This window comes from Miniopterus schreibersii, assembly GCF_964146895.1.
Source record: "Miniopterus schreibersii genome assembly, chromosome: 12".
NCBI lineage: Eukaryota > Metazoa > Chordata > Mammalia > Chiroptera > Miniopteridae > Miniopterus > Miniopterus schreibersii.
The window spans coordinates 33994474-34015603 of NC_138112.1; the positions used below are offsets into that span (position 1 = coordinate 33994474).

Sequence of the window (21130 nt, forward strand, 5' to 3'; positions counted from 1 at the left end):
GCGCCGCGGGCACGCAGTAGGTTTGCACGCGGCGTGCTTTGTAAACACCAGCTAGGTTTAGTAAGTCTCTTTGTAACTGAACGGGGTGCGGAGTCCTCTGCACCTCTGGTGCGGCGGGTCTCGGGCATCTGGGGGGACCCCGCCCCCGCCCCCCGCGCGGCGGGAGTCGCCCGGTGGGGTTTCTGCGCGCTGACGTGGGCGGATCAAAGCGGCTGCCCGCGCCTTATAAAGCAGTTTGGGCGGCCCGCGCCGGAGACCGTGCCCCGCCAGGAGGAGAGCTGCGGAACGCGGGCGAGCGCAGGCACTGCGAGAGGAGGAGAGCCCACAGCAGCCTGAATCCGCGCCAGAGTCCCCGCGGGACCTGAGCCGGCCGAGGCTTGCCAGGATCCCGGCGGGTGCCCTTCTCCCACGGCTTTGCCAAGAGGGCGCCCTCACCCCCTGCCCAGCCCGAAGAGCGCTCCGGTCCGCTGGGGGCCGCACTCGCCGCTCCCCGGCCGGCCCGAGCAGCCGGCCACTCGGGGCTCCTCCGGAGGTGAGTAGGGGCTGCGGGCAGCGGGCGGGGGCTCAGCAGGGACCTGCTGGGCGGGGGTCGTCCGAGTCCCCGTCGGGCACCCACTGCCTGGTGAGCAAGCCAAGCCCCCTCCGCACCTCTCCGCGCACTCCGAGGCATTCCCCGGTGGAGCGCAGCCCCGCGGCCGGGCGCGGGCTCTCCGCGGGTGAGCGATGGAGGCGGACAGTGCGGTTCCTGCGGCCCGCGCGAGCCTTCCGGGCCCTGCCCCCCCCGACCCCCTCCCGCCCAGCCGGCCCGCGGATGAGGTCATGCCCGAGCCATCCCGGGGGTGGGGGACTTGGATCTTGCGGCGGAGGGTGTGTGGCAGCGCTGGAGAGAGGCAGAAGGCAGAGAGCCGCGGCGGCTCCTACCCAGTTGCGGGGTGCGGGTGAAAGCCTCGCTTCGAGACCCGGTCCCAGAAGGGGCGAGAAGGGGTAGGACGGAGAGTTTGTTTACAGACCTGAGCTCCAGGCTGGGGGTGGGGAGGAGGAGAGTCCAGTCCCCGCCGTGAGGCACATCTGGAACCGCCCGAACATCTGGCCGAGCTCTCGCGCGAGCCCCACACCTCCCACCTCTTGGCGCTGAGGTGCTTGCAAACCCTCAAGGTCCTTAGGCGCTCAGGGTCGCGCTCGGGGAGCAGGTAGTCGGTAGCACCCCGAGTTCCCCTACCCCACCCTTCCCACTTCCAAAATAACTGGTCTCCCGGGTAACCGGGCGCGTGGTCCGCCGCGAAGCAGACCCAGCTCTCGGTGCTCGAGCAGCTCGGGCCAAGTCGGGGTGCGGGCCTCGCCTCGCAGGTAACCTTGAAGCGGTCGCTCCGAGTGACCGGCTCGCGGGGTCGGCTCCGCGAGCTGCGCAGCCTGAGGCTTCAGGCCCGGCCCGCGCCGACCTGACGCGCTGCGTGGACACCCTGCCCGGCGCACGGTGCGGGCTCTCCCGCTAGCGCGGGCTCACCCGGGTGGGGGACTCGGCGTGTCCCCGCCGACTTGGCTCAGAGGGGCTGCCGCCCTGGAAGCGGGGTTTCCAAGGACTTCCAGAGCCCAGGACTGATAACCACCTGCTGGAGCGGGGCTGCAGCTGCTGCGGTCGCGGCGCCCCAGAGCGTGCGCAGCCCGGCGGTCTAGCTTCTCGCCCACGACCAGCGGGGTACCTTGGACCTTATCCCCAGTGGGAGGAGGGAAAAAACCACTTATCTCTCCAAAGACACCGAGCTTAGAGGCGGGCCCACTATGCGCCTGGCACCGCGGGAGGCTCGCCGCCAGGCCCAAAGCAAGGGGTCGGGCAGGTGGGGGCTGCCTGCGGCAAGTGGATGTCGCATGAGACGACTAGAACTGAGAGGGAATTTACGCTGCACCACATCCCATCCCCAGACAGGGTCACTGGGACTCAGGAAGAGGAGGGGACTTGCCCAAAGTCCCACTGCCCTGGAGACAGCCACCTATCCTACCTTGAACCTCAACTTAGCGCCCCCTGGCGGGCCGGGGGCTCCCGGAGGCAAGTTCGCCCTGAGGGTGACCCAGCGGCCCGCGCGGCTGTCCCGGACGCCTTTACACAGGACAGGAATAATCCGTCAGCACCCAGAAGCCCACGCCAGGCGCTGCCTCCCCTCGCGACTGGCTAAGGCAGCGCAGTGAGAAGCCCGGGACCACCAGGGCAGCGCGGGAAGAGCTGGGGTAGGAGGCCTGGGTCCCCGCGTGCTGTGTGACCCGGGCCGCCCCTCCTCTCCCTGGGCAAGTTGGGCTGCACCCGTGTGCCCCGCCGTGAGTCTCCGCTCGCCTCCCTCCGCCACAGCCCCTTCCCCCTTCCTACCCTGGAACGCTGGGCGCCGGGGGCGGGGCTGCAGGGAAGCCCACACTTTGGAAAGGGCTTGGGGGGGGGGGGCGCGGAACGGACAGTGACCGAAGGTTTGGTCCTTTCCCTTCCCCCATATCTAGCAGGTATCTTTCTCGTTCTCAGGAGTGTGGTAAACTTTCAAGGCCAGTGAGACAAAGGGTTTGAATACAGGCTGGGTGGGAGGAGAGGGCTCAGTTACACCGAGAGCCCCGCCGGGACCCCGGCCTGGACTCGCTTGTTTGCAGTCAGCGCCTGTGTTAGGCGCCTAGCGGGAGGCTCTGCGAAGGAGAATATAAATTTAACTCTGGATTCTCTCCCTGCCTTCCTCTGGGTTAGGGCGGAAGGCTCCAGAAAACAGGGGGTGCTTCACATCTGTGTGTGTTTAAGGCGCACAAGTCCATGCACATACTACACGGGTATAGGGAACAGTGGAGACCGAGGCCGAGCGGAGCTCAGGCGCCTGCAGGCTGCTGGGCGGCCGGAAAGACCTCAGGAGATGCGCCGAGAAGTCCAGTCCCTTGCTTTTATAGAGGGGTAAACTGAGGCTGGGGGCGGTGGAAGGCTTGTCCGCGTTCACACCTTTAAATGAGCGCGCTTCCATGCTGCTCAAGCTCCCCCACTAAGGTGGGCACCTCCTTTTTCCAACTCCCCAACCCCTTAGAAAGGAACCCCGTGGTCTCTGCTCCTCCCCAGGGGAAAGGGTCTGGGGCTGTGAATGTGTCCAGGCGAACGCTAGGTGTTGGTAAATTTGGGAGAAGCTGGGAAGGGAGTTAATGAGGCAAGAATGAAGGGAAGGAAAAAAGGAGAGAAAGAAAAAGCCGGAGAAAGCAGTTCTACGGCCTGCGGGAGGGAGGGGGTAGCAGCTGCTCCGCGGGCCCAGGCCGCCGCCTGGCGGCGGGAGCCGGCATTGCTCTGGCCCGGTGCGCTTTCTGTGCCCAGCCTGGGCTCCCGCCTGGGCGCCACCCGACCCCCCTAAGGGGAACGGCAGGAGAGGGACTTGGAGACCCGGCATCCTGAACAGCCCTCCCCTCACAAAGACCTTTGCCATCCCATTTCTCATCCCCCCCTTCACAGACTGAGCAACTGATGCCCAGAGCAAGCCTCCGTGTCCTTGGCTCCTCATAGCCCGTGATCTCACCGGACACCGAATAGACGTAGGAGTAGAACACGAGGTGTGGGCATGTGCTCACTGGGGCTGAACAACCCCATTTCATATCTCTGGGCCTTAGTCTTCTCATCTTTGAGATGGGGGCAGTACCTATCTCACAGGGTTGCTGGAAGGAGCAAATGCGATCCTGTTAGGTGAACGAGCGTTATCACAATTCGAATCACCATTGTATCCCCAGTATACAGAACGGGTCAACTGAGGCAGAGTGGGAAAAGAGAATCACCAGGGCCGTAATATAATAATTGCTTCTGCGGAGATAAGAAACCAGTTTCTGGGCTCGGAATCTCTCCTTTGGCCCGCGCGCGGCCTCCGCCCGGACCCCCTCACCCTCTCCTTTCGGTCCCTCCCCGTCTCCGTGCGTCTCCCGGCTTCTCCCTCTGCTCAGTGCCTTTCAGTCTCGGTCTCAGAGCGTCCTTCCGAACTCTCGCTGTCTCCCCGCCGCTCTCGGCCGGGCCTCTCCGGTGTCCTTGGTCCAGTCGTCCCTTTCCCGTCCCAGCCCAGGGGCACAAAGCGCCTGGGGGTCCTGCTAGGTGGCCACGCCCTCGGCCGCGCTCGGGCGGCACCTCATCCGAGCCAGGCTCTGGCTGAATCCAGGTCCGTGCCGGGCGGGAGGTGACGCTCGCGGTGCGCTCGGCCTCCCGGGGCCCGGACCCTCCCCACCCCCTTTGTAATTTGAATAAAACGCCCCCCTCCCCGGGTCCCCGCGACGGCCCCAGCCCCGCGCGCCGCCCTAACCCGCCGCCTCCGCTTTCCCCGACCGCAGGCAGCCGACGGGAGGACGGGCGGCGGTGGCCGTGCGCGCTGCAGCTTCGGCGCGGCTCCCCCAGAGCGCGACCCGGGGCGCGCCCGCCGCGCGACCATGAGGGCGCGGCCGCAGGTTTGCGAGGCGCTGCTCTTCGCCCTGGCGCTCCAGACCGGCGTGTGCTATGGCATCAAGTGGCTGTAAGTAGGGACCCCACGTCCACGCGGACGGGCTCCGGGCTAAGCGGTTGGGGGCGGTGGGGAGCGGTAAGGGGCCCCATGAATGGGGCAAGCGCGCCCCAGACCTGGGAGAAGTTGGCTTGAGAGCCATGGGCAAGCCGCTCTTCTTGAGCTTCCTTTCCCTTCTCTGCAAAATATTGTCCTTACCTCCGGAAAGGTTATGAAGCAGGAGCGAGACAGGGAGTGGAGGGAGAGGGAATTACCCTGTCCTGGGCAGCTGGGGTTTGCGCACGACCTCCCTGGGGGCACATGAAAAAAGATAGCGGGGACAAGGGGCAGTCAAGAGGGCCCGTGCCCTGCACGTGAGGCCTTCTCAGTGTCGTTTCCTTGTCAGTCTCCTTACCCTGGTTGGAGGTCCTGGAACAGTCCTGACCTCTCCAGCTGAGTGACATTGGGGAAGCCTGTGGGAGCCTCAATGTCCTCTGTCAACGGAGAGTAAGCATCTGTACCTCACTCAGATCAGATGAGAAGCGGCTCTTGAAAGAACCTCATAAACTGTCAGATGCTGTGCACATGTGAAGGGTATTCCTTTAGCTAGGAATGATTAATGGAGGGGTAGGTGGGAGAAAAAGGTGCCCTTCCATCCAGCAGAAGGGAGTGCCTGCTCTGTGCAGCACTGTGGGCCCTGCAGGGGTGGAGAGAGGAGTCAAACCCAGCCCCTTCCTGGAGGAGCTGCGCTCAGGACTGGAAAAGATAAGCCCAGGCTGTAAATAACTCCAAGGGCCTTGGAGAGAGCTGGGTGGCGCTGTGGGGGCCCAGAGTGGGGGAGGCCACCTGGTGGGAAACACACACTTGAAACCCTGGAGAGATTTTTCAGGGGCAGTGCCCCTAGGCTGAGCCTGAGGAGGCTCTGCGAGTGTGGCAGATGGGGACAGGGGAAGGCTGGCACTTCGAGTGGAGGACTCCCTGAGTGGTGGGCAAGTCCAGGACAGGACACAGTCTGGAGTTTGGGGTAGGGGGTGGGGAGTCATGAGCAGATAAGACAGGCAGGGGACAGACTATGGTGGCTAGGGAGGGGCTGTGAAGAAGGTTCATGGATTAGCTGGGAGACAAGGCTACAGTGGCCAGGCCACCAGCAAATAGTCTTGAGGTCAATTGCCCCTTTTGGGGCTGAGTTGTCAATGAATTGGTGATTCAAGAGGGGAACCCCATCTTCCTGCATTTTTTGTTTGCAAGAAGCAGCCTGGGTTCAGCGGCCTCCCAGCTGCTCCTGATTAGTTTTCCTTCTACTGCCAGTACCTGGCAGCGTCCTAGCTGGTGGGAACCTCTGATCAGGGAGTCCAAGCCCTCCTCACTCACCACCACCATTTTACAGAGACATAAACTGAGGTCCAGAGAGGGAAAGGATTTGCTAAAGAGCAAAGCAGTGCAGGCTGAGCTGAGCTTGCTTCTATAGTGTTGTGAGGGACACTGCTATCATTCCCATGCTACAGTGGGACAGCCAGGACTCTGAGAAGTGTGTGACTTGCACAGCCCCTAAGCTGACATGTGGCTGGGGAGGGCCTGGAACAGGTAGCTAGCTAAGCCCAACATCCATGCTGTCCCCACTGCATAGTTCAGGCTGCCACAAAAATGGATACAACCCAGTGTCTGCCTTAAAGGACCTCCTAACCTCTTGGAGGAGGTGGACATGTAAGAAAAACAACACCAAGTAGACTTAGGGCTGAGTCCTCAGAGAGGGAGTGTGGGAGCCCAGAGGAGGTGCAGTTAGTCTCACCTAGGATAGGTGACTTTGGTCTGGGCTTTGAAGGATAGATAGGATTTTACAGCCAAGGATGGAATGCAAAGCAAGCACCCTAGGCAGGGGAAACAACCAAGACAAAAGCATAGAGGCAGGGCTGTGTACGTGCAGAAACAGGGAAACAAGGAATTAAAGGAGCCTACTAGTAAATCCCAGACTCTGTTCCAAGAGCTTTAGCCATGAGGTTGGTGATATTCTTATCACTACCACTTTACAAATGAGGAAGCAAAGGTACAGAGAGGTTAAGTAACTGACCCAAGGTCACACAGCTAGTTAATAGTGGCTGTGGGATTGGAACCCAAGCAGACAGGCTCCATGAAGCCAAACCTCCAGCAGTTAAATTCTTGCTGGAGCTAAAGATAGAGGGGGAAGCAGGAGAAGGAGTGGAGTTTAGGAATAACAATTGTGTGCATGTGTGTGTGTGTGTGTAAGTACAGTTTACCCTTGAACAACACGGGTTTGAAATGCATAGATCCACTTACACATGGATTTTTTTCAATAAATACCTGTACAATAAATACCTGTTCTGTTTTCCATCCGCAGCTGGGAATCCATGGATGCCAACTATATGCATTGATCTGTGCCATTTTATGTAGGAGATTTGAGCATCTCTGGATTTTGCTATCCACAGGGGTCCTGGAATCAATTCCCCATGGATACTGAGGGACAAGTTAAGTTTTTGGGGAGTCAAAAGTTATAAGCAGATTTTTGACTGTGGTTGGTACCCCTAACCCCAAACTTGTTCAAGGGTCAACTGTATATGGCCTTGCTATAAGCCCGGCACAGTTCTAAGTACTTCATGTAACTGTTTCATTTAAATTTCCCAACCACCATTTGAGATGGGCTGTGCTATCACCCCCATTAAACAAGAGGAAATGGAGGCACGGAGAGTCTCTAACAGGCTGCCATAGCTAATAGGCAGCAGAGGCATGATTTGAAGTTAGGGTTTCTGGCTCTGTGGCTTGTTGGTCGCAGGCAGCCACAGGACAGTTGGGAACAGGGATGTGTACAGTGCAAGTGGGAGAATGGGGACTCATCCAGGAAGGCTCAGCTCACCTGGGGTTGCCCTAGGGGACCTGCTACCCTGGATTTGGGAAAGTGTGCTAAAGATAAAAGGGCCATTTGACACAGGAACTGAAACCAGATGTGACTGAGTGACCTGGAATGCCCACCTGTTGGGCACCTGGGACTCAGCCTGAGTTTCCTGGTGGGACGAAAGATAAGGGAAAGGGGGACAGAGCCTGGCAGCTTATGGAAGCAGCTGACCAGAAATAACTTGGGGGACCCCTCTACTACCTCACCTCTCACCCAAGTCAGGTGCTGGGAGATTCTCAGACCAACAATGTGTGAGGACCTTTTCTTGCTGCCCTGGGTGGGGTGGGGGTGGGGGGCAGGGGAGAGTGGTTCCAGCCTCCTGTGAACCTCTGAGGCTGTCAGCGAGGGAAAAGGTCCAGGGTAGCTGGGAGGACCCATAAAGGCCACTCCACCTTCCCTGGGCAGCCTCAAGCCTGCTGCTCACTCAGAGCTCAGGCCTCTCAAGGAAGAGTCCCAGGGGTCTCCAGAAGGCACAGAGCTGCTGCAGAGTAGGTGGAAGGAGCCCCAGACTGGAGTTGGGAGACCTGGGTCCCAGCCTGAGCTCTGCAAGTTCCCTAGCACGAGCCAGGCCTCAGGCGAGTAAGTCACTTTAGCCTCTCTGAGCCTCAGTTTCATTTCCAAAATGGGAGTGAAAGAGCCCTAACCTGGAATCTGGGAGGCCTAGATTATAGCTCGGCTCTGCCTCTGATTGGCCATGTACCCATCTGGGCAAGCCATGCCCTTCTCTGGGCCTCAGTGTCCCCACTTACACAATGGGTGGGGACATAATGGGTGAGCAGCTGAGCTGGAACTAAAACCCAGGTCTCTGCCCCCCAGACATTCTCAGGAGAACCCCAACTCCCAAATGAAAAGACCTGGGCCACCCCAGCAGCACCCTTGGCACAGGCCTTGCCTGTGAACTCTCTGTTCCCTCCTGTCCTCTCTTCCACCCTCTCCCCCATGCCCCCACCCCCAGACAAACCAAAATGTTTTCAATTAAGGGTCTGCTGCAGTGAGGCAAGCGGTGGAGATGTCCAGACGGGTAACTCCCCCGCCTCCGCCCTAATCCTTGATTACCTCCCCAAGGGGGACTTAGTTAGATACGGTCATTACCACTAATTACCAGATGACCGAATCTCCCTCCTTGGGAGTGGAATCCACTGCCTCCCGCCTCCCGATCTCCCAGCCTGCACACTCCTGTGGGCTATCCTCCCCCTCCACACCTCACAGGCACTCTCTCCAGCAGCTCCCAGCCCCCATCCTGTGCCCACCAGTAGCCTCCAGACCATTTCCTATTTGTCCACCACCCACCTGGGCAACCTGAGCCTTGTATGGGGACATCCTCACTGTAGTGTCCCTCATAGCACCTTCTCTCACCATTGGCTGGGGAAGTGGATGCTTGATGACTTTAGAGATGAGCAGGCTGAGATCCAGAGTGGCCCCGCATCCCCAGGCAGCAGGAGCATGGAGCGCACCTCCTTGGGAGCCACAGCGCTGGGCATTCAGGAATTGCCTGAACTGAGCTCCCAGGAAAGGCTGGGCTCATTTTACCCCACTTCTTGGCCTGAGCAGGAGCACAGGGATAAGACCTGGGAGGGAGGCAGCCCACATGGCTTGAGTGTCCATTGCATGCTCAGTACTATACTGGGGCTTTCTGGTGTATCTCATGTAAATCTACCCGTTGTGAAACAGAAAACTGACTCAGAAGGGAAAGAAGAAAGCTGGGCAAGGTGAAGGGCAGAGGGGCTCAGGACAGCTGAGTATGGAGGGCCCCCAGCCCAGCAGAATAGGGACCCGAGAAGGGGAAGCCAGCCAGGTTTGTAAGAGGATGGTGTCAGGGAGAGGCCAAGCACACAGGCACTGGGTGTCCTCAGTGTCCTTCTCTGTACAAAGCAGTGGTAATAATCTTGTCCAGGCTCACCTCTCTGGGTGTTGCGAGAATGGGATGAGGCATGAAGTCAGAGGCTCTCTAGACTGGAGCCACTTGTATGGACAGTGTCTGCCAGGTGGAGGTGGAGGGGTCACAGCTGAGGGATGGCCTCTGCCTCTGTGTGGACACGGTCCATCCAGTACTGGCTGCAGGAATTTAGACGACAGGTTCCCGAGGTGTACCAGCTTTGGTGGGCCTCAGTGGCTCAAAAGGCCAGGTAGGAACAGATAGTTCAGCTGGGATCAAGAAACAGTGCCTGAGATCTGCTCTGTGTGCTGGACGCTGGCATCCAGGTATAGCACACATTTCCCTGCTCATGAGTTGGGAGTGGGGATGTCCCCCTAGGATCTGTGCTGAGTTATTGAGGGCAAGGGGCTAGTCTACATGAATCCCTTTACGGCCATGGGTTTCTCTAGCCTTCACCTAGAGGAAGTGTGTTGCCTGAGGCAGTCTGCTCCTCGGAGAAGGCCTGAGAGAAAGGGAGATCCAGGATGGACCCGTGGTCCTCAGGTCTTGGAATCCTAGTGCCTAGGTCCAGGATCTGGAAGTTCTTAGGTCCTATAGCATCACCAGGGTTCATAGAGACCCCCTAGGCCAGTGTTTCCCAAAGCACGGCTGCAGTCAGCACTCTTCAAAGGGCCTTGTGCTCAGTAGATGAGTTAAACAAAGCCAAGCTTGTTGCTTTGCTGCAGCACTTCTCAGGGACATAGAATATCATGTTTCCTAAATATGTTTGACCGTGGGTCCCTTTTTTCAGAGTGTCTCACTGGACTGGAATCCATTCTGGGAAATATATGTATAGGTACAGACACTGAGGCCCAGAGAGACAGTGATTTATCTAAGGTCACACAGCAAGTTAATGGCTAAGTCTGTTTTCTCACAGAATGAGTGGCTCTTTAATCCTTTAATAGCAATCCCTTGTGTGTGGGACTTTATAGTCTGATAAATGAGTTTAAAAATTAAATAAAGCAATGACGGAAGGCTCCTAACTCATGTTGTGCACCTAGTAAATGCTTAATTCATAATGTGTGTTCTTATGATGATGATTATAAAAATCTAGCACTTAACATGGTGGCTGGCACATAGTGAGTGCTCAGCGTTGAAGGAATGTTAAATAAGGAGGAATAATTCATAGCTGTGGGAGAACTAAATAAACACAATGGATGCGAGTACCTTTCAAACTGTAAAATTGTTTATTGCTAGTGGAATTATAATAAAGCTTAGGTAGGATGGAGGTTGTGATCCTATGTTATGAATGACAGCCTGAGGCCAAGAAAGGGACAATGATGTGCCCAAGGTCACAGAGGGAGGAAGGAGGAGCCATATTTCTGGTGGGGACGGTGCTTTGCTTCTTGGTTTCCTGGCTCCTTCCAGCAAAGGCTCTGGGGCCCACTGAGGAGAGGCGGGGGCCAGGAGGACAGGTGGAGGCAACACAGCCCTTCACGCCCTGTCTTTCCTCTCATTGCTGCTGCCTTTTGGCCTCGCACAGGGCCCTGTCCAAGACGCCGGCAGCCCTGGCTCTGAACCAGACGCAGCACTGCAAGCAGCTGGAGGGCCTGGTGTCTGCGCAGGTGCAGCTGTGCCGCAGCAACCTGGAGCTCATGCACACCGTGGTGCACGCCGCCCGCGAGGTCATGAAGGCCTGCCGCAGGGCCTTCTCGGACATGCGCTGGAACTGCTCTTCCATTGAGCTGGCCCCCAACTACCTGCTTGACCTGGAGAGAGGTAGGGAGCCAGCAGAGGCTGCTGAGGCCTGCGGAATGCAGGTGGGGATGGGTGAATTCAGGCATTAACATATGTGTTTAGATAGGTGGGTGAATTCATGGGTGGATGGATGGATGGATATGTGATGGGTGAAGGAGTGAATAGATGGGTGATAGATGGATACACAGAAGGTTAGAGGCGAGGATGGATGGATGGGTGAATTAATCATAGATCTGGGTATTTAGGCATGAACGATGCATGAATGAACACATGGCGAGTGAATATGCCAGTGCAGGGGGCCTGAATGACAGCACAAATGCACGCATATGCTAATGCATGAAGGAAGGCAAGAATGACGCCAGGGAGGCTCTTGGGGGTGAGGGAGACTATGGAACAAGAATATGATGGAACCCACCCTTGGGGCAGACCGGTGTTCACAGATAATTCTAGACCATGCCGATTGAAGCTGCCGCAAGATGCACAGTGATGTACAGACTAAAGAACATCTGTGGAGAAGACTTCCTGGAGGAGGTGGCTTCTGGGGTGGCTTCTGGGATTGTGTGTACAATAGAGAGGCTTTGTATGGGCAGAAATGCCCAAATGGATCTACTCTATGCTTTGCACAGTAAGGGCTAATGTTTGTGCAGCACTTGACAAAGCTTCCTTTCTTCCCAAATTAGCTGAACTCTAGAGCCAGCCTGTGAGGCAGATATTCTCACCCCCATTCCACAGTTAAGGAAACTGAGGCTTGAGAAGGGAAAGTAATTTTCTTGTAAAGAGATGCGGTCAGAGCTCGGACCCAAGGCCAAGGCACCACACAACCGAGGCACATTGGGCTCCATTTGCTTGGGTTGCAGTAACGAAGTTCCACAAACTAGGGGCTGAGGGGTGGTTCAAACAGCAGATATGTGTGGTCTCACAGTTCTGGAGGCTGGAAGTCTGAGATCAAGGTGTAGGCAGGGCTGTGCTCGCTCTGAAGGTGCCAGGGGAGGATCTTCCCAGCCTCTTGTTAGCTTCAGGCGGTAGCTGGTGGTCCTTATTGTTTCTTGGCTTGTAGCAGCATCACTCTAATCTCTGCCTCTGTAGCTCCCTCTCTGTGTCTCTGATTCCGAAATTCTCTCTTCCTCTAAGGACACCAGTCATTGGATTAGGGTCCACCTTGATCCAGTATGACTTCATCTTAACTCAGTTATACCTGCAAAGACCCTATTTCTAAATAAGGTCACATTCACAGGTATGAAGAGTCAAGACTTGAGCAGATCTTTTGGGGGACACATTTGAACACACAGCAGGCTCTTCGCACACTCATCTTGCCCCTCAGGTCATGAGCACTTTGCAGAGCTCAGGGACAGAGCCTTCATTTCTCTAACGCAGCCCCTAACACTGGGTGCAGGGTGGGCAGGGACAAGCACAGGAGCATGAGTGTGTAGGGCTGAGGGTGTGCCTGTGTGCATGTGGGGCTCTGCTGGCCTGTGTGAGTGTGTGCCTGAGTGTGCAAGTCAGCTAGCGTATTTGTGGGAGAATGTGGGAGTGAGAGATTAATGGCCCAAGCTCTGTCCTCCACCTGCTCTACCCTGCTTGCAGCCCCTGTCCCCAGCTGACCTCACAGAAGCAGGTAGGGGCCCAGGAGGAGGCCCTCAGGCCTGGGCTAGGGGTGCTATCCTCGGGTCACCCCACGTGGCTGACCTGCACCTTCCCACAGGGACCCGGGAGTCCGCCTTCGTGTACGCGCTGTCAGCAGCCGCCATCAGCCACGCCATCGCCCGGGCCTGCACCTCCGGCGACCTGCCTGGCTGCTCCTGCGGCCCTGTCCCAGGTGAGCCACCCGGGCCCGGGAACCGCTGGGGAGGATGTGCGGACAACCTCAGCTACGGGCTCCTCATGGGGGCCAAGTTTTCCGATGCTCCTATGAAGGTGAAAAAAACAGGATCCCAAGCCAATAAACTGATGCGTCTACACAACAGTGAAGTGGGGAGACAGGTAACCACCCACCCCACCCACCCCAGATGGTTGTACTTGTGCCAATGGCCAGAAAAGGCCACCCAGTGTGCCCTGATGGAGGGGGTGGCGGGGGAGTGGGACGGGCCCTGATACACCCACACTGATGTGCTCCCGGCCTTCCCCAGCTCTTCCCTCTCCAGCTGCTTGGGGCTTGCCGGCTCCTCCTCCTCCAGGGGGTCCACTGGGATTGGGTTGGAGAGTGTTGGATGAGAAGAAGGAGCACTGAGTTAGGAGTCAGGAGCTCTGAGTTACCACCTTGGCTCTGGCAATTGGCTCTGTGTGCAAATCACTTCCTCTGTGGCCTCAGTTGTTCCCATCTATACAATGGAGGGTTTGGTGCTCTTGAGTCCCTATGGGCTCTTCCTCTGGGGCTCTGGGCCAAGGCTGGGTGTGGGAAGAGACATGGAGAGGGCTGTGGGGCAACCGAGCCTTAGCTTAAGGAGTCGCCTCCTGGGATCTAATGGGGACTTCCTCCTGGCTCCAAGACCCACCCTAACCTCCAAAACACAGTTTCCCCCAACATCTGTTATCAATTATTCCTTAATTCCTCACACACGTTATTCCACAAAAGATTGGGTGAGTGAATGAGTGGGCCTTTTTATTTTTTGACAATTATAAAAAACACCACCTTTATACCAATCTGTGTGCCAGACACTGTGTTGGATGCTTGATGAGTTTTCTCTCCTGTGGTCCACAAACCACCTGTGAGGAGGTGCTGCTATCTCTTCTTACAGATAGATAGCGGGGTCCTGAGGGGCAGGGTGTTGGCTGCAGATGGCATCTCATGGCCTCCTCCTTGCAGCCCTGTGAGCCCCATTTTACAGAGGCACCAAGTGAGGCACAAAGAGCTGAGGTGGCTTAACCAAGGACATGATGCGCGATGGAGCCCAGGTCTGTGGGACTCCAAGTCCAGAGGTTTCCATGTCCTCACCTTTCTGTCCCACTGGTCTCCCTCGGATAAGGATTCTAGGTTGTTCAGGCCACCTTTGGACATTTGGGGAAACTGAGGCCAAGTCACACTGTAGGTCTGTAGCAGAGCCTGGCCAAGAACCCAGTACTCCAACCTCCTATCCCTGGGGCCTGCCTCCCATCCTTGGAAACTCAGCGGGAACCCCTTACCCAGGCCCCAGTCCAAGAACCCAGCCCCTCTCCCAACCACAGCCAGACCCAAACCTCATGCTGCCTAGGGCACAGCCATTGCCTCCCTCCACTTGGTCCGACCGGGATTCTCAGCCAGGTGCACATTGGACTTACCACTGGGGCTCTGATGCCAAGAGCTGGCCTCTCTGGGGCCATCTGCAAAAAAGAGTGATCCCCCTCCCCCAAGCAGAGGGCCTGTGAGGGGCAAATGGCATCTCAGGTACAATGTGTTCAGTGCGGGCACACAGCTGAGCTGAGGAGCTGGACACAGAGTACCTTTCCTTGATGATTCAGACGTACCTCCCACCTTTGGAGGCTGAACGTGCCCTGCAGTGGGGTTCACTTCATTCCTGAGCTCTCCACAGGCTTCACTGAGCCAATTCCAGATTTTATACCCAAATGGACTCCCTCAGTCCCCACTTCCTGGCACCAGTGAGGGGGAAGGAACCCTGGGACCTTGACCAGTGCCCTCACTAACTCACCAAGTGATTCTGGGCAAGTCCCTGCCCTCTCTGTGCCTCAGTTTCCCCATCTTTTTGATGCAGGAGGTAGGCCCAGGGGACCCATGAGCCTTGCAGCTGTCTGCACAGGGCAGGCAGGAGGGCCAGCCCATGGATCTGAGTCCTGTATGCAAAAAAGTGTGGGTTAAAGGGCAGAACTGAAAGGATCTAATTCATGCCCCTCAGGTTCATACTGGGAAACTGAGGCCCAGGGAAGGTGGTAGGGCAGAGTTACTTCCAAAGCCAGGGCCAGAGTCTCTCCAAGCCCCAAAGCCCAAGCCTCCCCACTCTACCAAATTATTACTTAGACTGGTTTTTCAAAACCAATATTGTTTTAAATTTTATAGTTCACAAAACCCTTTCATATATGTCATTTCATTGAATTCTTATGACTAAGTAAGGTGACAATTATGTGTTGACTCTGTACCTAGCAAGACAGAGGCACTGAGTGGTAAAGTGGCTTGCTGAGGGTCACCTGGCAGGAGCGCTGGCAGCAGAGGGAAAGGGTCAGCCAGGCCAGGGAGCACCCCCATGTACTCACCGCCTGTCTCTCTCCCCTCTCTTCCTCTCTTCCTCCCTCCCTGCCTCCCTCCCTCCCTCCCTTCCTTCTCTTCCCTCCCTTTTTTCCAGCAAACGCTTAGTGAGTCCCAGTTTTGTGTGAGAGAAAAAGTGTGGACAATTAAAAGCCAGGCTTTTGGAATCACCCTCAGACCTGGGTTCAAATCCCAGCTTTAAGATTTCCCGGCTGTGCAACCTTGTGCCTGAGACTTAGCCTGTCTGAGCCCTCATTTCCTCTTTTTATAATGGGGGACATAATGAGACCTCCCAGGGCTGTGGTGATGACTAAGTCATATTATGTGTTAGATAGAGCACTTGTTCTACAGTAGGTGTATAAATGGCATCCATTATCCTGCAAATGCCACTCTTTCCTGCCCCTCTCAGCTGCCTCCCAGTTTGGAGGAAGAGCTGAAGACCTACAACACGCCCCAGCTTTAGAGCAAAAAACCCTGTCACTTGAGGTCTTGCAGGCAGGCAATGACTCCCTTAAAGCACCCAGCATGGGGTGGGTGGGTGGCTGGGATTGGGGGAGTGGGGCACAGGGTCCCAGGGCAGGCCAGGGAAGGGGCCCTGGCCACCCAGCCCGACGCCCTCCCCTGTCCGCAGGCTCTGCGCGCCTCTCTGGAGATGAAGTGTAAGTGCCATGGGGTATCTGGCTCTTGCTCCATCCGCACCTGCTGGAAGGGGCTGCAGGAGCTTCGGGATGTGGCCACTGACTTGAAGACCCGCTACCTGTCGGCCACCAAGGTAGTGCACAGACCCATGGGCACCCGCAAGCACTTGGTGCCCAAGGACTTGGACATTCGGCCTGTGAAGGACTCGGAGCTTGTCTATCTGCAGAGCTCACCTGACTTCTGCATGAAGAACGAGAAGGTGGGCTCCCACGGGACACAAGACAGGTGAGGGGGCCGCTACCCATCCTGGCAGGAGGGGGCCGCTACTTGCACGTGCCCTGCCCCAGCTCAGGGCCAGGCACACAGCCAGGCCTCAGTTGGCATTTGGGGAATAGAGTCTCTGCCCAGTCGAGGGAGGTGGCCCCAGGAATGCTGGCAGAGCTTCTGGGGATGGCTGTTGTGCATCTCGCCAAGGCAGGGGCCCCTCAGGAATGGAGGCTGCTGAGAGGCCCCCACCCCACCTTCCTTCTGGTTGGGGAGACAGATGGAAAGAGGCACTGACAGAGACTTGCCTCAGTAAATGTTTGCCAGATGAGTGAGTGAAAGATAAATGTCATACAACTTGCTCACTGGACAAATGAGGACCTGAGGCACAAGGGGAGGTGGGGGTAGTAGCCAGCCCACAGTGACACAGGAAGTGTGCCCAGAGTGGAGGCAGAACTAGGGCAGCCACTTTCCAGAGGTCTGCCTGCATTCTCTGGAGAGATAGTGGTCCTATGCCCCCCCACATGCATGCACCCACCCCCTGGGCCCCAACTCTCTCCCCCTGGGCCCCAGTTTCAGAGCCAGGCTGAGGTCCCTACAGCTGGCCCCATCCTGGCTGCTGAAGCTGACCTAGCATAGGAGAGAGGGAGGGAGCCAGTGATAACTGCAGGCCTACTGTGTGCCAGGCAGGGCTGGTGGGGAGCACCATTTTCCAGAGATAGTTCTGGAGGAAGCCAGTCCTGAGACGCTGTAACAGAAACAGTTCCACACTCATAGTCATTTGGGAAATTTTCAGGCGATTCACAAGGCCCGAGAACATATTAAAGGCTCGGAGGAATCCCACAGTAAAGGATCTGTCTAAGCTGTGTTTCCCAGAGGTGTTTGGCTGTGGAACTCTTTTATTAAGGAGCCCCTAATAGCATTCCACAAAATGAGTGTTCTGCGGGGTTAAAAGAATATTGAACCAGAGTGAGGGTGTCTGAGAATGTGTTTGGCACATAGTTGGTGCCCAGCCAGCATTTGCTTCCTCCGCAGCCCACGTTCCTGTCTCCAGGAGAGGGGGGCTAGTTTGGGGGGCTCTGTCTTCACAGGCTAGGGCAGCAGACTCTGTGAGGAGGCCCAGGTTCCCATCTGGAGGCCAGATTGAGGGGGTCAGGCAGAGTGAAGATGGAACCAGGTCAGGCCAGGGAGACGGGAAGGAGTGAGGTAGTCAGGGTGGGTATGATGAGGATGGGGTGGGAGAGGAGGACTCTAGAACCCAGAGGGGCTGTGGGAAGCCTATCAAGGACCCCAGAGCAAAGAGAGGGTCTCCCTGGATCCATGGCGGGCCGTGTGTGTGTGTGTGTGTGTGTGTGTGTGTGTGTGTGTGTGTGTGTTGGGAAAGGATAGCTTCCTGGCTATTGGACCTTGAGTAATCCCTTCACTGAGGCTCAGTCTTGCCGTCTGCACAATGGGGTCTTTACCACATACCTGGGAGGGTTGCTGAGCAATCTCGAATTATACTTAAGGAGCAGCTCCTCTGTGCTAGGCAGTGTCAGTCCCATGGGAAGGGCTCATTAAGGGCAGTTTCCCCTCCCCTCTTCCCACCCACCAGGCTTCCAGGCCTCTTCTTTCTCAGCTCCCCTCACTCTACCCCTAGGATTTTCCCCCAAACTACTGATGAGGCCCCATTCCATAGCACCAGCTGCCTTCCTTGCTTTCTCACAATGCCTCCCCTGCCCCAGGTTTCCTGCCATGCTCAATTCTCAGCATTGTTTTGGGGATGGGCCTTTGCAGACATCTGTATTAGTTAGCATTTTCTGCAGTAACAAACAGCCCCAATATCTCAGTAGCTTACAACCACAGACACTCCTCACACTCATTACATGAAGCTCTTGCAAGTGCTGAGGAGGTGGAGAGACATCAAGTGCTCAGACTGTGACAGAGGGAAGCCCAAGGATGAGGGGAGCCCAGAGGGACCCTGACCCCAATCTGGGCATCAAGGAAGGCTTCCTGGAGGAGGGAAAATGTAAGCTTTATTAGGTTAGGGGATTTGGGGGTGCAGAGAGTTGGATGTAAAAAGCATGTGCACAGGTGGCACCTCTCCAGGGGCTGGCCCCCTCACAGGGGAAGATTCCCTCCTCAGGTCCAGCCTGGTGAACTGAGGCCTCTTCAGCAGTCAGTATTCCAAACCCCAGCGCTCTGGTCATGTCTTCCGGAGGCCCCTGTGCCCCTGAAACCTGCCCCCTCATGGCCTGTACCACTTGTTGCCTGGAAGCCAGGTGTCCCAGTAGTCTTCCTTGGGGCCATGATCCTTTCTCCAGGCCCCACCTGCCCAAATTCCCCCTCCCAGGCACCATCTCAAGCTCTGTCTATCTCAGAGGCCAAGTTTAAAAACTTGGAGGCCAAGTTTTTAAACACTGTGTGTCAGGGATCCAGAATAAAAATGAACTCTACCCCTTTCCTACCACCCTTCCTTCAGGATAAGGCTGAGGGGGACCAATGGTGTTGAGTGAATAAACAAAGCCCAGAAAGGTTAAATGACTTGCCTTAAGTCACACAGCCAGTAGGGGCAGAGCTGGCGTTTGAACCCAGGTCTCTCTGGCTCTGAGACAGGTGTTCTTCCTGCTGTTCCCTCCTGCCTCCTGCCTGGCACTGCTTGCAGCCCCCACATGCAGATCATTGTCACCTCCTGACTCTTCCCCAAGCTGCCACCCTCCTTGTTACCCCATGGTCTGTTCCCAGCTCAGGCCTTGGCCTCTCTTACTCAGCTGCCGCCCACCTCCTCCCTGGCCTCCCTGCCTCCAGCTCTACCCCTTCCATCTCTTCTCTCACTCCTATTAGATCAGTCAGGCTGTTTGTTCTCTGTGCCCCCAACACCCTTTCCCCTCCTCTCCATCTTAGATTCCTACTCATCTTTCATAAAATGGCCTAGATGACTCTTCCTCCTCCAGGAGGCCTTCCTAAACTCTCACAGGCCCCATGCTCACCCTGTGTGACCTTGTGCAAGTCCCCTCCCCATTCTGTGCCTCAGTTTCCCCATCAGGAAATAATGAGGGTTGAATTCGTCATCTCTAAGGCTTGTGCATCTCAGACATTCTGGGATTCCTCAGTCCACATGGCTGTGGGACCCAGCTGTGTCCCATAATGGCATCCCTGCCCTTGCTAAAGGAACTGCCAACCTGAACAGATGATTCTTCACTAGACAGAAGAACTGACAGCAGCAGAAGGATATTTGGGTTTTATAGGGACCTTCAATGTCTTCTCCCACATGAGTGATTCAGGAATAAATGCAGCCCTGGATTCTCTGCCCTTCAGGGTGGGGAGAGTATGCACTGGACTTAGTTTCAGGGCCTGCGAGCTCAAGCTCTGCTTATCCACAGACTCCTGTGAGACCCAAATAGGCCTCGGCCCTTCATTCACTGAGCCTGTTTCCATCTGTAAAATGGGCATAATAATTCCACCGACCCAAGGACCCTGCATGCCTCCAATAAGATAAAATACTGGAGAGAAACACCTGGCACAGAGGGAGCACATGGATGACAGACCCTCTCTCTCAATGAACAAAAAGCCAGGTGCTCACTTTGTTCAGATCCAGTGCCATTTTGTCTGTTTCAGAATTTTTCCTGGGAGCCTAAAAAGGAAAAGTCTTTACATTTGTTACATTATAATTCAAGATTAAATATGAAGATAAGATTATTAGAGTGATTTGAGGCTCCTTTGAGTATTGAGAAGTGGAAGAAATAGGAAAAAAGTAAAACACCTCCATCATTTTGATAAATGCCTATTAGAAATACAGGGAAAAGTGAGAAGCACCCTTGGGAAGAGGATTATTTCAAAGTCCTGAAGACCAAGACACCTTCCACGAGGGACTGAGTCTGTAACCACCCCACGGTGGGGGAGGCTGTGGGCTGCCGGGCTGGGAGTGTGGGGCTGGGTGTGGCAGACGCGCTCATTAGCCTCTCCTCCCCTCCTTTCCAGGCAATGCAACAAGACATCCCAGGGCAGTGACAGCTGCGACCTCATGTGCTGTGGACGCGGCTACAATCCCTACACAGACCGCGTGGTCGAGCGGTGCCATTGCAAGTACCACTGGTGCTGCTATGTCACCTGCCGCAGGTGTGAGCGTACAGTGGAGCGCTACGTCTGCAAGTGAGGCCTGCCCTGCGCCTCTGGGAGCTCCTGGGGACCCTCAAAGGCCTGCCGAGGTCCACCAAGGGGCCTGGAGACACCCCGTGGATTTTTGCTTGTGAATTCCAGATGCCAGGCATTGGAGGCAGTTTGTGCTTCCACTTGGAAGCCACCAGGAACAGAAGGAGGGCCGGGACATCAAAGGAAACTGACAAGATTAAAAATAACCTGGCAGCCTGAGCTCTGGAGTGCCCACTTGCTGCCTTCCAGTCTGGTCTAAGAAGCCAGAGGCATGGGATTGGCAAGACTGGTATGGACTTGACCTTTCACAGCCAGATCACCAGCCTCCTGGGAAGGAAGGAGGGTCTGCCTGCCCTCACAGAGTGTTCTGCAGGCCCAGCCCTTGAGACCCCCCAGGCCCTCAGGGTCGAGCCTGCTGGGCCCACCACATGGAACCACTAGCTTGGGTTGTAAATATTTTGTTTTGTTTTTTCTTCCTCTGGGATGTGGGAGCTACAGAAATATTTATAAAACATAGCTTTTCCTTTGGGGTGGCTTGCCTCAATTCCTCTTTATATATTTTATATATATAAATATATATATATAATGATCTATATTTTAAACAAGCTTTTTAAACAGCTGTATGAAATAAATGCTGAGAGAACCCCAGCCCTCCCCTGCAGTCTCTGGCTTCCTCAAGAAAGCTCAGAAAATCCTGGCGCTGGCCTGGGCTCTCCGGTTTCCAGGCGAGGCGGCTTCTGATTGATGTCCCTGCCCCCCCACCACATCCCACCCGGCTCTGGGGCTCTGGCCCTAGTCTCCCTGTAAGATCTCTTGGTCAAGGGTGAGGACAGACGTCTTGAAACATAAACCCAGCTGGCAGATTCTTTGTTCCTCAGGGACACACACGCAGACGCACACAGCCTGGCCATGTCGTCAGACCAGCTAAGCTAGCTTCAAGG

General features: G+C 56.2%; 1 protein-coding gene across 2 annotated transcripts; it reads left to right on the plus strand.

Annotated features, from left to right (window-relative positions):
* Positions 1-257: 257 nt before the first annotated feature.
* Positions 258-20719, plus strand: WNT11 (Wnt family member 11). 2 transcript variants are annotated; one of them, XM_081153858.1, is made up of 6 exons: positions 258-532; positions 4315-4493; positions 10767-11002; positions 12684-12961; positions 15787-16079; positions 20019-20719. In XM_081153858.1, the coding sequence occupies exons 2-6, from the start codon at positions 4411-4413 to the stop codon at positions 20191-20193; spliced, it is 1065 nt and encodes a 354-aa protein (XP_081009984.1). In that variant the 5' UTR covers positions 258-532; positions 4315-4410; the 3' UTR covers positions 20194-20719. The 2 variants fall into 2 exon arrangements, with proteins under 2 accessions (XP_081009984.1, XP_081009985.1); XM_081153859.1 differs by lacking the exon at positions 258-532 and adding an exon at positions 2077-2223.
* Positions 20720-21130: the final 411 nt, after the last annotated feature.